Source organism: Haliotis rubra, unplaced genomic scaffold, assembly GCF_003918875.1.
Source record: "Haliotis rubra isolate DU_JTF1 unplaced genomic scaffold, ASM391887v1 Scf862, whole genome shotgun sequence".
Classification (NCBI taxonomy): Eukaryota; Metazoa; Mollusca; class Gastropoda; order Lepetellida; family Haliotidae; genus Haliotis; species Haliotis rubra.
In genome coordinates this window covers 24,618-41,573 of record NW_025767593.1, presented here as the reverse complement: position 1 = coordinate 41,573, position 16,956 = coordinate 24,618, and the positions used below count along the sequence as shown (strand labels likewise).

General features: G+C 45.0%; 1 protein-coding gene across 1 annotated transcript in view; it reads left to right on the top strand.

Moving 5' to 3' along the window:
- LOC124262974 overlaps nt 1-16,956 on the top strand; it is a 152,182-nt gene that overhangs the window by 122,595 nt on the left and 12,631 nt on the right. The window contains 12 exon segments of the mRNA XM_046697591.1: nt 544-717; nt 2,560-2,721; nt 3,025-3,065; nt 3,067-3,202; nt 3,606-3,776; nt 4,411-4,581; nt 4,707-4,862; nt 9,837-9,983; nt 12,303-12,467; nt 13,596-13,757; nt 15,120-15,278; nt 15,986-16,144. Coding sequence (XP_046553547.1) covers nt 544-717; nt 2,560-2,721; nt 3,025-3,065; nt 3,067-3,202; nt 3,606-3,776; nt 4,411-4,581; nt 4,707-4,862; nt 9,837-9,983; nt 12,303-12,467; nt 13,596-13,757; nt 15,120-15,278; nt 15,986-16,144 — 1,803 coding nt within the window.

Genomic DNA, 16,956 nt, shown 5'->3' with positions numbered 1-16,956 from the left:
GTATTCATGAATGCTACATTTCCAGCAAAATATTCTTAAGTAACGGAGTACAGTTGACTCTCGATGTTTGAAACACCATATGCTTTCTTGGAATGGGTGTGTCAGGCACGGATCCTCCCACACCCATCAAGGAAACATGTTCAAACTGAAGGGACCTGGGACTAAACCCCTATTTAACGAGTTTTCTGATTCAAACAGCTATTACGTCTGTGTCATAAGTGAATGGTAAGATGAACTTAATGCACTTAGTGGATGGTGGGACTTCTAATTACTCAGTGGAGAAATGACGTCATTGTCATGGGTGCGTCTACTACCACACTGCTACTCATCAAGTCCGTGTTTCTATGTAACAGAGACACGAAGCGACGTATCTAGAAACAGATGTCTCTACTTCAAGGGTTCCGCTCATCAGATATATGATATGATGCATTATGAGCGTTCCCTGACCTCAGGAAAGAATCTACTTAAGAGGTTTTCCACTAAGAAGATATCAACCTACCTAGAATTCACTGCACTCATAACACGTCACATTTTCTGTTGCAGTTTTGTGCCCAGCAGGACAAGAAGAATCACCAGTGGGTTCACGATGTTCACCATGTCCTAGGGGCAAATACAGAGATAGTTCTATGCTGCTGAGATTCCAGCCATGTCAAACATGCAGTACTGGCTTCACCACGAAGACGAGTAATGCTACCAATAGCACCGACTGTTCCATCAGTAAGAATACCACATTGGCAAATCTGGTTATGAGTAGACAGATTTCTATGTTGTGTCTGCTTTAGTGAAAACAAATGTTTAATGCCTGAGGGAAACCAGAACCTGGGGTGACTGATGACAAATGTCTTGGCTTTGCTCACCATGACTGCTGTCAGCAGGACAGAAGCATTACAATTTCCCAATCGCAGCGCGATAAATCTCTTTCCATAATTACAGGAAAATGTTAAAGTTACGACTCGGATACTCTTATAAGTAAGTGTTGACGACTATCTGTAAAAAAGTGACGAAAAGGTAAAGTGTCCTGCCCATACGGTGACACCTGTCACAAGCTTTTTTCATTGACCCAAATTATGATTATTTTATTTGCATAGTGCAGTTCAAAATGGCATCTTCAACATTAACAAGAAACAGATTAATTTATATACTCTTCCCAAAAAGAAACTTGACATGCTGTTTTGGAGTATATTTACTGAGTGCATATAACTGATTCAAACATGATATCATTACAGTAAAATCATCTCTGTACAAATTTCCAAAATATGATTATCCAGAAAATGTTTGGTAAAACCACAGAGGGCTATTAAACCCACTTGGTCAATGTAAAATGTCAGTATCTGTTGTGACCACCATGAGCATCGATAACAGCTTGGCAGGGGTGAACCATAGAAGAAAGCAGATGCCGAATATTGTCTTGAGGAATGTTTTGATACACTTGCTGAAGTGCTGTGTGAGGTTCTTGTAGTGTCTGAGGTGGCGGATTACGCTGGTGCAAGCGTTGATCAAGGGTATCCCATAGATGTTCAGTGGGGGACAAATTGTGTCATCGAGAAGGCCATGGTAACACCTGAGCGTTGTTTTGCTGGAGGAGGTCCTGGCAAACACGTGCAACGTGAGGTCGAGTATTGTCATGCTAGAAGGATCCACCGTTGACGTTGATGAAGGGAACGACGTGACGTTGCAAAATCTCGTATCTATAGCGAACCCCATTCAATGCACCTGCCACGTGCACAAGAGCTGTCCGACCATTATGATGGATACCTGCCCACACCATGACACTTTCACCACCAAATCTATACGACCTGCTGTACACAGTTATCGGCATAACGTGTGTTCCGACGTCTGTATACACGTGAACGTCTATCAGAACGTCAGAGAAGAAACCGTGACTCATCTGAGAACACATTTGTCCTCCATCTTGCCAGCGGCCATCTCACTCGTTGTCTGCACCATTGTAAACCTTAAGCCTGGTGACGTTGTGTCAAGACGTTAACAGGTCTTCTGGCAAAAAGTCGGGTTTCCCGTAGCCGATTGCGCACTGTCTGGACCCGACCTGGGTCAATCATTAACGCTCCCAGTATTGTTGTATTGGGTCCATAGGTTTGAGATGGTTGAGACACGCAGAAGTGCCTTGTCACCTCATGCTGCGATGCCGCTCCTTGTAAACGACCGATGACGTTGTGTCGTTGAGCTTCTGTCAGTCTTGGCATTCTTTTTTGTCGTCCGTAGTGACTTAAAGCAATGCATGTGGAGTACCGTTGATTTGGCATTTTAAAGCCTGCAGTCACAGGCTTCAGCTCGGGGTGATACACAATTTCATGATGCTCGTGCATTTCATGTAGGGTTCGTTTTAGCGATTCACTACAAACGTGAGTGTAACGTAACGTTTTTGTTCAACGTTTCTTTGTTAAACGTTTTGTCGTCGGCAACCATTCTACAAGTTGTGATTCAGCATGGATTGGCTCGTGTTTATTATTTTCCTAAGATTTAAATTGTTCCTATGTCAAGTTTCTTATAAGTTTCTATATCTTTGAAGAGTATATATGTTTTCCATCATATCTTCAGGAATATGCACAGCGGGCAACTACAGAAATGCGACCGACAACACGTGTTACCCATGTCCTGTTGGGCAATATCAACCTCAGGATCTCCAAGATCAGTGTCTGTCTTGCAACAGCAGCTACAGCACCAGCGGCACCGGCACCGTGAACGCCACTGGATGTATCTGTGAGTTGACAGTAATGAGTAGTCGTCACACCAGTTAATGAGAATCTTCAACCACCGCCTCCCAAACTGTGACTCTGGCTCAATATACATACAGAACTCCTGGAGGTGCAGTTGTCGCAATCACTTCAAATCTTTCTTAAATTTAGTCGACATTTCCAGGCCGGGACGTGTTGACAGTCAAATAGTCTCTGAATACGCCAGTGGCCACATTATGAGTTAGGATTTACTTCTGCCACATGTTCTAACCACGCTTATTTCGTTACAAAGTCAAATTAAGTAGGTGATGTCTTGTGACTCTTCCAGTTTTCTGTCCCGATGGCTATGAACTGAAAACACCTGGCACCACGACCTGCACCCTTGCCCCGAGGGACCTACCGCTCCAACACAGACCTTCTAAGATTTAAAACATGCCAAGCTTGTGCTGACAGCACAAAATCAACAGACGACGTTGGATCCAAGCTACCATCAGATTGTAAAATCAGTCAGTATTCCTTTTATAAAGTTTGTTTTGCGATTAGAGTGAGTAAGTGAAAGAGTTAAAAGATTGGCTATGTTGCAGCAATAAATAATATATTCTTTTTCACAAAGGTCAGTACAATAGTGCTACAAGTGGGTTAGTTGGTTTGGATTACAACCAGCTTCCTGGTGATCATGGGGACGTGCAGACATTAAGACTGTAATACACTTGGACTCATGTGCCACTGTCACAGGGGCAGGGAGTTTCCACTAAGTTCCCTCACTCATTGACTCTACACTGAAAGATAACACATTACATGCATAATTTGTCAAATGGTTTTATTTCTTCAAACAAGATGAACTAATAAACGAGCACCAACATGAGTAAAACACCCTGCTGTTTTTTTAAAGAAGGTTTTTCTCCATAGAGGTGTGCAGTGCTGGCCAGAAGCTAACAGATAACATGTTGAGCTGTGTTAATTGCCCTGTGGATACCTATCAACCAGAGGCCCTTCCCAATACCACAACGCAGTGTCTTAACTGCACCACAAACTACGGCACAAAACAGCCCAGTAGTGGCAATAGTTCCGACTGCCTTCGTAAGTACACTACACAGATATAACATATTCTGACCTTGTAAGCGACAGTGTGCAAACAAAAGCAGTACCAATATAAAAAGGACAGTCTGATGTATGTATATGTTTGGCTAAGTGTAAGTTCTTAGCGATTACCTATTTATCCCACCAGTATTCTGTGCAGCTTCCATCTAATTCCGTGTCTTCTATGTGTTTATCCCGCCAGTATTCTGTGCAGCTTCCATCTAATTCCGTGTCTTCTATGTGGTTATCCCGCCAGTATTCTGTGCAGCTTCCATCTAATTCCGTGTCTTCTATGTGTTTATCCCGCCAGTATTCTGTGCAGCTTCCATCTAGTTCCGTGTCTTCTATGTGGTTATCCCGCCAGTATTCTGTGCAGCTTCCATCTAATTCCGTATGTTCTATGTGGTTATCCCGCCAGTATTCTGTGCAGCTTCCATCTAATTCCGTGTATTCTATTTGTTTATCCCACTAGCATTCTGTGCAGCTTCCATCTAATTCCGTGTCTTGTATTTGTTTATCCCGCCAGTGGTCTGTGCAGCTTCCATCTAATTCCGTTTCTTCTATTTGTTTATCTCACCAGTATTCTGTGCAGCTTCCATCTAATTCCGTGTCTTCTATGTGTTTATTCCACCAGCATTCTGTGCAGCTGGCCAGCAGGTCAATGGCAGCCAATGTGAGCCGTGTCCAAGTGGAACCTGGAACGATGGGTCATCCCAGATGCGGTTCTCGGCATGTGAAGCGTGTTCTGATGCTAATTTTACAACAGAATCAACCGGTTCCACCAGTGCTACACAGTGCACACTGAGTGAGTCAATTTCAATGGAAACTGAGTAGCAGGTGACAAGTGTGATCTACACTGCCGTCCTTAGTACGTTTATCTTACTGACATTGATTCGTATGAATCACTATAGAACATGCAACTATTTTCAGGAAACTGCCCTCCTGGATACAAAATCGGTGCCAGTGCCTGCGAGGCATGTGCATTTGGGGAGTACCAGCCACTTCGGGCAAAGAGCAAGTGTGAAAGTTGTGGCACAGACCTGAATACGTCTTCGACCGCCTCTACTTCAAGAGATCAGTGTACAAGTAGGTGACGTCCACTGTAAAACATAGTACAGACTAGGTAAGTGTACAAGTAGGTGACGTCCACTTTAAAACATGGTACAGACAAGGTCAGTGTACAAGTAGGTGACGTCCACTGTAAAACATGGTACAGACTAGGTAAGTGTACAAGTAGGTGACGTCCACTTTAAAACATGGTACAGACAAGGTCAGTGTACAAGTAGGTGACGTCCACTGTAAAACATGGTACAGACTAGGTCAGTGTACATGTAGGTGACGTCAACTGTGAAACATGGTACAGACTAGGTCAGTTTACAAGTAAATGACTTCCACTGTAATACATGGTACAGACTAAATCTGTGTAAAGGTTGGTGACGTCCACTTTGAAACATGGTACAGACTAGGTCAGTGTATAAGTAGGTGACGTCCACTGTGAAACATGGTGCAGACTAGATCAGTGTTCATGTAGGTGACGTCCACTGTAAAACATGGTACAGACTAGGTCAGTGTACAAGTAGGTTACGTCCACTGTAAAACATGGTGCAGACATGGTCAGTGTACAAGTAGGTGACGTCCACTGTGAAACACGTTACAGACTAGATCAGTGTACAAGTAGGTGACATCCACTGTAAAACACGGTGCAGACAAGGTCAGTGTACAGGAAGGTGACGTCCACTGTAAAACATGGTACAGACATGGTCAGTGTACAAGTAGGTGACGTCCACTCTAAAACTTGGTACAGACTAGTTCAGTGTACAAGTAGGTGACGTCCACTGTAAAACATGGTGGAGACTAGGTCAGTGTACAAGTAGGTTACGTCCACTGTAAAACTTGGTACAGACAAGGTCAGTGTACAGGAAGGTGACGTCCACTGTAAAACATGCTACAGACATGGTCAGTGTTCAAGTAGGTTACGTCCACTGTAAAACATGGTACAGACATGGTCAGTGTACAAGTAGGTGACGTCCACTGTAAAACATGGTACAGACTAGTTCAGTGTACAAGTAGGTGACGTCCACTGTAAAACATGGTGCAGACAAGGTCAGTGTACAAGTAGGTGACGTCCACTGTAAAACATGGTACAGACTAGGTCAGTGTACAAGTAGGTTACGTCCACTTAAAAACTTGCTGCAGACAAGGTCAGTGTACAAGTAGGTGACGTCCACTGTAAAACATGGTACAGACTAGGTCAGTGTACAAGTAGGTGACGTCCACTGTAAAACATGGTGCAGACAAGGTCAGTGTACAAGTAGGTGACGTCCACTGTAAAACATGGTACAGACATGGTCAGTGTACAAGTAGGTGACGTCCACTGTAAAACATGGTACAGACTAGGTCAGTGTACAAGTAGGTGACGTCCACTGTAAAACATGGTACAGACTAGGTCAGTGTACAAGAAGATGACGTCCACTGTAAAACATGGTACAGACATGGTCAGTGTACAAGTAGGTGACGTCCACTGTAAAACATGGTACAGACTGGTTCAGTGTACAAGTAGGTGACGTCCACTGTAAAACATGGTACAGACAAGGTCAGTGTACAAGTAGGTGACGTCCACTGTAAAACATGGTACAGACAAGGTCAGTGTACAAGTAGGTGACGTCCACTGTAAAACATGGTACAGACATGGTACAGACATAAGGTCAGTGTACAAGTAGGTGACGTCCACTGTAAAACATGGTACGTCCACTAAAAACATGGTACAGACAAGGTCAGTGTACAAGTAGGTGACGTCCACTGTAAAACATGGTGCAGACAAGGTCAGTGTACAAGTAGGTGACGTCCACTGTAAAACATGGTACAGACATGGTCAGTGTACAAGTAGGTGACGTCCACTGTAAAACATGGTACAGACAAGGTCAGTGTACAAGTAGGTGACGTCCACTGTAAAACATGGTACAGACAAGGTCAGTGTACAAGTAGGTGACGTCCACTGTAAAACATGGTACAGACATGGTCAGTGTACAAGTAGGTGACGTCCACTGTAAAACATGGTACAGACAAGGTCAGTGTACAAGTAGGTTACGTCCACTGTAAAACTTGGTGCAGACAAGGTCAGTGTACAAGTAGGTGACGTCCACTGTAAAACATGGTGGAGACAAGGTCAGTGTACAAGTAGGTGACGTCCACTGTAAAACTTGGTGCAGACAAGGTCAGTGTACAAGTAGGTGACGTCCACTGTAAAACATGGTACAGACAAGGTCAGTGTACAAGTAGGTGACGTCCACTGTAAAACATGGTACAGACAAGGTCAGTGTACAAGTAGGTGACGTCCACTGTAAAACATGGTGCAGACAAGGTCAGTGTACAAGTAGGTGACGTCCACTGTAAAACATGGTGGAGACAAGGTCAGTGTACAAGTAGGTGACGTCCACTGTAAAACATGGTGCAGACAAGGTCAGTGTACAAGTAGGTGACGTCCACTGTAAAACATGGTGCAGACTAGGTCAGTGTACAAGTAGGTGACGTCCACTGTAAAACATGGTACAGACTAGGTCAGTGTACAAGTAGGTGACGTCCACTGTAAAACATGGTACAGACTAGGTCAGTGTACAAGTAGGTGACGTCCACTGTAAAACATGGTGCAGACTAGGTCAGTGTACAAGTAGGTGACGTCCACTGTAAAACATGGTGCAGACAAGGTCAGTGTACAGGAAGGTGACGTCCACTGTAAAACATGGTACAGACATGGTCAGTGTACAAGTAGGTGACGTCCACTGTAAAACATGGTACAGACTAGTTCAGTGTACAAGTAGGTGACGTCCACTGTAAAACTTGGTGCAGACAAGGTCAGTGTACAAGTAGGTGACGTCCACTGTAAAACATGGTGGAGACAAGGTCAGTGTACAAGTAGGTTACGTCCACTGTAAAACTTGGTGCAGACAAGGTCAGTGTACAAGTAGGTGACGTCCACTGTAAAACATGGTGGAGACAAGGTCAGTGTACAAGTAGGTTACGTCCACTGTAAAACATGGTACAGACTAGGTCAGTGTACAAGTAGGTGACGTCCACTGTAAAACATGGTACAGACTAGGTCAGTGTACAAGTAGGTTACGTCCACTGTAAAACTTGGTGCAGACAAGGTCAGTGTACAAGTAGGTGACGTCCACTGTAAAACATGGTGGAGACAAGGTCAGTGTACAAGTAGGTTACGTCCACTGTAAAACTTGGTGCAGACAAGGTCAGTGTACAAGTAGGTGACGTCCACTGTAAAACATGGTGGAGTGTACAAGGTCAGTGTACAAGTCAGGTACACGTCCACTGTAAAACATGGTACAGACTAGTTCAGTGTACAAGTAGGTGACGTCCACTGTAAAACATGGTGCAGACAAGGTCAGTGTACAAGAAGGTGACGTCCACTGTAAAACATGGTGCAGACTAGGTCAGTGTACAAGTAGGTGACGTCCACTTTAAAACATGGTACAGACTAGGTCAGTGTACAAGAAGGTGACGTCCACTGTAAAACATAGTGCAGACTAGGTCAGTGTACAAGTAGGTTACGTCCACTTTAAAACATAGTGCAGACTAGGTCAGTGTACAAGTAGGTGACGTCCACTGTAAAACATGGTACAGACTAGGTCAGTGTACAAGAAGGTGACGTCCACTGTAAAACATGGTACAGACCAGATCCGTGTACAAGTAGGTGACGTCCACTGTAAAACATGGTACAGACTAGATCAGTGTACAAGTAGGTGACATCCACTTTAAAACACGGTGCAGACAAGGTCAGTGTACAAGTAGGTGACGTCCACTGTAAAACATGGTACAGGTGCAGACAAGGTCAGTGTACAGTGTACAAGGTGACGTCCACTGTAAAACATGGTACAGACATGGTCAGTGTACATGAAGTAGGTGACGTCCACTGTAAAACATGGTACAGACTGGTCACGTCCACTGTCAGTGTACAAGTAGGTTACGTCCACTGTAAAACTTGGTGCAGACAAGGTCAGTGTACAAGTAGGTGACGTCCACTGTAAAACATGGTGGCAGACAAGGTCAGTGTACAAGTAGGTTACGTCCACTGTAAAACTTGGTGCAGACAAGGTCAGTGTACAAGTAGGTGACGTCCACTGTAAAACATGGTGGAGACAAGGTCAGTGTACAAGTAGGTTACGTCCACTGTAAAACATGGTACAGACTAGGTCAGTGTACAAGTAGGTGACGTCCACTGTAAAACATGGTACAGACTAGGTCAGTGTACAAGTAGGTTACGTCCACTGTAAAACTTGGTGCAGACAAGGTCAGTGTACAAGTAGGTGACGTCCACTGTAAAACATGGTGGAGACAAGGTCAGTGTACAAGTAGGTGACGTCCACTGTAAAACTTGGTGCAGAAAAATGTCCAGTGTACAAGTAGGTGACGTCCACTGTAAAACATGGTGCAGACAAGGTCAGTGTACAAGTAGGTGACGTCCACTGTAAAACATGGTGGAGACAAGGTCAGTGTACAAGTAGGTGACGTCCACTTTAAAACTTGCTGCAGACAAGGTCAGTGTACAAGAAGGTGACGTCCACTGTAAAACATGGTGCAGACTAGGTCAGTGTACAAGTAGGTGACGTCGACTTTAAAACATGGTACAGACTAGGTCAGTGTACAAGAAGATGACGTCCACTGTAAAACATGGTACAGACTAGGTCAGTATACAAGTAGGTTACGTCGACTTTAAAACATAGTGCAGACTAGGTCAGTGTACAAGTAGGTGACATCCACTGTAAAACATGGTACAGACTAGGTCAGTGTACAAGAAGGTGACGTCCACTGTAAAACATGGTACAGACCAGATCCGTGTACAAGTAGGTGACGTCTACTGTAAAACATGGTACAGACTAGGTCAGTGTACAAGAAGGTGACGTCCACTGTAAAACATGGTACAGACCTGATCCGTGTACAAGTAGGTGACGTCCACTGTAAAACATGGTACAGACTAGGTCAGTGTACAAGTAGGTGACGTCTACTGTAAAGCTAGTTACTAAAGGTCATCATGAAAACTCTTTTCAGTTTCTTGCGGTCCGGGCAAACAAGGACAGAACAACGTCTGCTCCCTTTGCCCTGCAGATACGTTCAAAGGCCAGTCTGGATTCGCCGTGTGCAGCCCCTGCACTGGCAGCAAAACGTCTGACGTGGCGAGAACCACCTGTACTCTAAGTAAGTAGGAGATCCCTCAAGGGCTAGTGTTGCAATATCTCATGTAATGCTAGTAAGTAGGAGATCCCTCAAGCGCCGGTGTTGCAGTATCTCATGTAATGTCAGTAAGTAGGAGATCCCTGCAATACCAGTGTTGCAGTATCTGATGTAATGCCAGTAAGTAGGAGATCCCTGCAATACCAGTGTTGCAGTATCTCATGTAATGCCAGTAAGTAGGAGATCCCTCAAGCGTCAGTGTTGCAGTATCTCATGTAATGTCAGTAAGTGGGAGATCCCTCAAGCGTCAGTGTTGCAGTATCTCATGTAATGCCAGTAAGTAGGAGATCCCTGCAATACGTCAGTGTTGCAGTATCTCATGTAATGTCAGTAAGTAAGAGATCCCTCAAGCGTCAATGTTGCAGTATCTCACGTAATGTCAGTAAGTAGGAGATCCCTGCAATACCAGTGTTGCAGTATCTCACGTAATGTCAGTAAGTAGGAGATCCCTGCAATACCAGTGTTGCAGTATCTGATGTAATGCCAGTAAGTAGGAGATCCCTCAAGCGTCAGTGTTGCAGTATCTCATGTAATGTCAGTAAGTAGGAGATCCCTCAAGCGCCGGTGTTGCAGTATCTGATGTAATGCTAGTAAGTAGGAGATCCCTCAAGCGTCAGTGTTGCAGTATCTCATGTAATGTCAGTAAGTAGGAGATCCCTCAAGCGCCGGTGTTGCAGTATCTCATGTAATGTCAGTAAGTAGGAGATCCCTCAAGCGCCGGTGTTGCAGTATCTCATGTAATGCCAGTAAGTAGGAGATCCCTCAAGCGCCGGTGTTGCAGTATCTCATGTAATGTCAGTAAGTAGGAGATCCCTCAAGCGCCGGTGTTGCAGTATCTCATGTAATGTCAGTAAGTAGGAGATCCCTCAAGCGCCGGTATTGCAGTAATGCCAGTATCTCATGTAGTATGTAATGTCAGTAAGTAGGAGATCCCTCAAGCGCCGGTGTTGCAGTATCTCATGTAATGCCAGTAAGTAGGAGATCCCTCAAGCGCCGGTGTTGCAGTATCTCATGTAATGTCAGTAAGTAGGAGATCCCTCAAGCGTCTGTGTTGCAGTATCTCATGTAATGTCAGTAAGTAGGAGATCCCTCAAGCGCCGGTGTTGCAGTATCTCATGTAATGTCAGTAAGTAGGAGATCCCTCAAGCGCCGGTGTTGCAGTATCTCATGTAATGTCAGTAAGTAGGAGATCCCTCAAGCGCCGGTGTTGCAGTATCTCATGTAATGTCAGTAAGTAGGAGATCCCTCAAGCGTCTGTGTTGCAGTATCTCACGTAATGTCAGTAAGTAGGAGATCCCTCAAGCGTCAGTGTTGCAGTATCTCATGTAATGCTAGTAAGTAGGAGATCCCTCAAGCGTCAGTGTTGCAGTATCTCATGTAATGTCAGTAAGTAGGAGATCCCTCAAGCGCCAGTAATGCAGTATCTCATGTAATGTCAGTAAGTAGGAGATCCCTCAAGCGCCGGTGTTGCAGTATCTCATGTAATGTCAGTAAGTAGGAGATCCCTCAAGCGCCGGTGTTGCAGTATCTCATGTAATGTCAGTAAGTAGGAGATCCCTCAAGCGCCGGTGTTGCAGTATCTCATGTAATGTCAGTAAGTAGGAGATCCCTCAAGCGCCGGTGTTGCAGTATCTCATGTAATGTCAGTAAGTAGGAGATCCCTCAAGCGTCAGTGTTGCAGTATCTCATGTAATGTCAGTAAGTAGGAGATCCCTCAAGCGCTCAGTGTTGCAGTATCTCATGTAATGTCAGTAAGTAGGAGATCCCTCAAGCGTCAGTGCAGTTGCAGTATCTCATGTTGCAGTATCTCGCGTAATGTAAGTAGGAGATCCCTCAAGCGCCGGTATCTCATGTAATGTCAGTAAGTAGGGAGATCCCTCAAGCGCCGGTGTTGCAGTATCTCATGTAATGTCAGTAAGTAGGAGATCCCTCAAGCGCCGGTGTTGCAGTATCTCATGTAATGTCAGTAAGTAGGAGATCCCTCAAGCGTCTGTGTTGCAGTATCTCACGTAATGTCAGTAAGTAGGAGATCCCTCAAGCGTCGGTGTTGCAGTATCTCATGTAATGTCAGTAAGTAGGAGATCCCTCAAGCGTCAGTGTTGCAGTATCTCATGTAATGCTAGTAAGTAGGAGATCCCTCAAGCGTCAGTGTTGCAGTATCTCATGTAATGCTAGTAAGTAGGAGATCCCTCAAGCGTCAGTGTTGCAATATCTCATGTAATGTTGTTTCTGGGATTGCTTTCCTAATGTTGAATTTATCACAAGTTACTGATGACGTTGCAGCGTTCTGTGACAAAGGTGTTGGTTATAACTCGACTTCAAAGACGTGCGCCGATTGTGCCAAAGGCTTCTATAAGCCCGCCAGGGGCAACACGGCCTGCACATCATGTTCCAAGAACTACACAACAACAGGCACCGGTACCAAAGACGCAACAGGCTGCAACCAGTGTAGGTATTTTAGTCTGTCTAGTACTGCTGCGTACTTGTACTCTAAAATCATAACATAAGCTATAGATTGCATTTGCTGTGAATTGCTGAATGGTGCATTGCCCTGAACCGAAGTTCATTGTGGTTAACCAGATCAACAAGAAGCTGTACATTATAATTATATCCCCTTAATACTGGGGAGCGGGCTATAGTACAGTGGTTCTGTCCGTCTGTCTGTGTGTCTGTCTCCACGGCAACAGGTTTGCCCTTGACTGTGTTTTTCAGTATTTTCGAAACCATCGCTTTTCATCAGTTTCCACTCACAATAACCAAATTGTAAAATAGATTCTATAATAAAATTCTTTACCTAAATGTAATATATGTTCAACTTCAACTAACTCCCATCTTTTCAAAATGGACCTGTATCATACAGATGCAAAGTTCCGAATGACAACTCACTCATATGTCATGTATTATTAGGTAAATACTCTCATATTAGACGGATAGATTAGGTGGGAATACTCTCATATTAGACGGATAGATTAGGTGGGAATACTCTCATATTAGACGGATAGATTAGGTGGGAATACTCTCATATTAGACGGATAGATTAGGTGGGAATACTCTCATATTAGACGGATAGATTAGGTGGGAATACTCTCATATTAGACGGATAGATTAGGTAGGAATACTCTCATATTAGATGGATAGATTAGGTGGGAATACTCTCATAATAGACGGATAGATTAGGTGGGAATACTCTCATATTAGACGGATAGATTAGGTGGGAATACTCTAATATTAGACGGATAGATTAGGTGGGAATACTCTCATATTAGACGGATAGATTAGGTGGGAATACTATCGGCAAGTTGTACAGACAACGTTTGTAGGACTTGCTATAGCAATCAGACGATTGGTCCTTCACATTACTGTGGTCTGGGAGGGTATGGCGTCTCTCATGGCTCTTTGAATAATTGCTCAGCGTTGGAAATCACGTCTGTTATTACACTGAAGTGTTTCAAACTGTCAGGTGTTTCCGCTAATGATTGCTTGTGTCATGGTATGATGGAACTATGCAAATGTATTGTGTCGTGTATATATTTTATTGCTATGTCTTGACCCTGTGGTATGACTGTTTATTTCCAGTGAACTGTGAGCCTGGATTCTTTGCCCATCAGACAGCCACATGCACACCGTGCCCTACAGGGTACTACAAGGCCGCTGTGGGGACGGAGAACTGCACCAAGTGTGATGCAGGCATGACCACGCAAGCAGAGGGTTCAACTGCCTCGACCGCCTGCAGCCTGAGTAAGGACGAGTCTGTTAACATGGCACTTGGTTTTGGAACTGGGTCTTAACTTCCCCTGGCCTTATGTAGGTGTTGGTGAGGATGGCACGGGACTTATGTAGGTGTTGGTGAGGGTGGCACGGGAGTTTATGTAGGTGTTGGTGAGGGTGGCACGGACTTATGTAGGTGTTGGTGAGGGTGGCACGGGGCTTATGTAGGTGTTGGTGAGGGTGGCACGAGACTTATGTAGGTGTTGGTGAGGGTGGCACGAGACTTATGTAGGTGTTGTTGAGGGTGGCACGGGGCTTATGTAGATATTGGTGAGGATGGCACGGGACTTATGTAGGTGTTGGTGAGGGTGGCACGGGACTTATGTAGGTGTTGCTGAGGGTGGCACGAGACTTATGTAAGTGTTGGTGAGTGTGGCACGGGACTTATGTAGGTGTTGGTGAAGGTGGCACGAGACTTATGTAGGTGTTGGTGAGGGTGGCACGAGACTTATGTAGGTGTTGGTGAGGGTGGCACGAGACTTATGTAGGTGTTGAGGGTGAGGGACTGGTACGAGACTTATGTTTATGTAGGTGTTGGTGAGGGTGGCACGAGACTTATGTAGGTGTTGGTGAGGGTGGCACGGGGCTTATGTAGGTGTTGGTGAGGGTGGCACGAGACTTATGTAGGTGTTGGTGAGGGTGGCACGGGACTTATGTAGGTGTTGGTGAGGGTGGCACGGGACTTATGTAGGTGTTGGTGAGGGTGGCACGAGACTTATGTAGGTGTTGGTGAGGGTGGCACGGGACTTATGTAGGTGTTGGTGAGGATGGCACGGGACTTATGTAGGTGTTGGTGAGGGTGGCACGAGACTTATGTAGGTGTTGGTGAGGGTGGCACGAGACTTATGTAGGTGTTGGTGAGGGTGGTAGGCACGAGACTTATGTAGGTGTTGGTGAGGGTGGCACGAGACTTATGTAGGTGTTGTTGTGAGGGTGGCTTACGAGGTGTTGACTTATGTAGGTGTTGGTGAGGATGGCACGGGACTTATGTAGGTGTTATGTGAGAGTGGCACAGAGACTTATGTAGGTGTTGGTGAGGGTGGCACGAGACTTATGTAGGTGTTGGTGAGGGTGGCACGAGACTTATGTAGGTGTTGGTGAGGGTGGCACGAGACTTATGTAGGTGTTGGTGAGGGTGGCACGGGACTTATGTAGGTGTTGGTGAGGGTGGCACGGGACTTATGTAGGAGTTGGTGAGGGTGACACGAGACTTATGTAGGTGTTGGTGAAGGTGGTACGGGGCTTATGTAGGTGTTGGTGAGGAGGCACGGGACATATGCAGGTGTCGGAGAGAAGTGACTTGTGACTTATGCTGGTGTTGTTATATTTCAGAGGTGTGTCCTGCTGGCGAGTACAGAATTGCGGCCAACACCTGTCAGAAGTGTGCAGTAGGGGAATACCAGAATGACACAGGACAGACACAGTGTTCTAAGTGTGGCACTGGATTCACCACAAAACTGACAGGATCGACGACTGAAACCGACTGCTTGAGTATGTTTCAGAGTGATACGCCAGTTCCGTTCCACTAAATATGAAAACACGACTGTTAATGTCACCGCGTCGTGATGGCACCTCGCAGAAATATTGTAATTCAGGGGCACTTTGTGTGGCGTGGTAATAACTCCAAGTGCCAAGCGGGAATCAAATTGGAACAAAACACTAATATCTCTTTCTGTGTGCTGTCACTCAGGATGCCGTTCCAGGAAATTATTTAACCTTCGAATCAGCATGTGTTGAGGACTGAATCCAGATTAAGTATTCTGCTAGAAGTGACAACCTGGTAACCATTGCCACGCCACATACAATATGATTAAACCGAATGGGTGTTCGCTTGACAGATGATCTTCACGGTGACGCTTTTCACGTATACCTTTTCACACATGTTAGTGAATAAGATATCTATGTTATCAGCACCAGGACGTGAACAATATGTTAAGGTGTAGCATTAAGTACGTTCTGTTATGTCATGTTCTGCTAGTAATCGAATGTGGACCAGACAACCCAGTGACTGGGGTGGGGGTGGGGGTGGGGCGGACACCTGCCAGGTTGCGTGAATCCAGCTGTATCCCTGAGTCATTGTGGGGTTGTTTTCATGTTGTTTCTCGCATCCTGTGTTGTTTCGTGAAAGAGGTAAGGGTCAAACCACTTCATGATATCACGACCAGGTGACACAGACGTTTGCTTGTGTGTTATTGCAGGGGTGTGTGGTGTGGGGAATTATCGGAGTTCTCGTACTGAGTGTAGTGTCTGTGTCGTGGGAACGTATCAGCCCAACACCGGCGCTGAGGCCTGCGTCAACTGCACCACTGGCTTCACCACTTCCAACAACGGGTCGGCAGCAGCGACCGACTGCTACAGTGAGTACAACAGTTCTTGTGATATACGCAGGATTATAATAATGATAAAAGTTAAAATAGTGTAAACATTGTAGGTGGCTTGACTTGATGCCTCCCTGAAACAATTCTTCCTACGTACCTTGAACAGACAACAATGGTTTAGCCATACTCGACTTGATGCCTCCCTGAAACAATTCTTCCTACGTACCTTGAACAGACAAAAGTGGGTCCTAGCCATACCTTTAGCCATGTCGACTCCATTCATACAGACATGTTTACTTTGAACAGACCCAATGCCTCATTCATACAGACATGTAACTTTCCAATACCTTTTGTGCCTGACTTACAATACCTGTTTGAACCATCCCTTGCTGAAATAAGCGCTTTGAATGTCGTAAGAGAAAATTTGTTGAACTGCAGTACTGGGTGTACCATAGCTGACCGCAGACGTGGTCTAGTGGATCCTGGGCCGTGTCATACTAAATGTTAATCGAGGGTATTTGTTGTTACTCTGCCTTGATATAAAATAATGACTCGGAGCCACTTACTGTGTTAGAGTTGCTTGCGCCATCTACCGGCATACATCCGGACCAGTACAAGCCATTCCCCTGCACATACAGATAAATAGATAGATAGATATTGCGCACGTCTGCATGTACACACACACACACACACACACACTTACATGTACGTCAATAGTTGAGCATGGATAACAATTTCTTATTTATTGCATAGAGCAACATTTCAGTGTAGACTCTTAAATCAAATGCTCAGAGTGTAAAAGAGCGAATTGCTAATATTGAAACAATGGATGATATACATAACATCAGGTC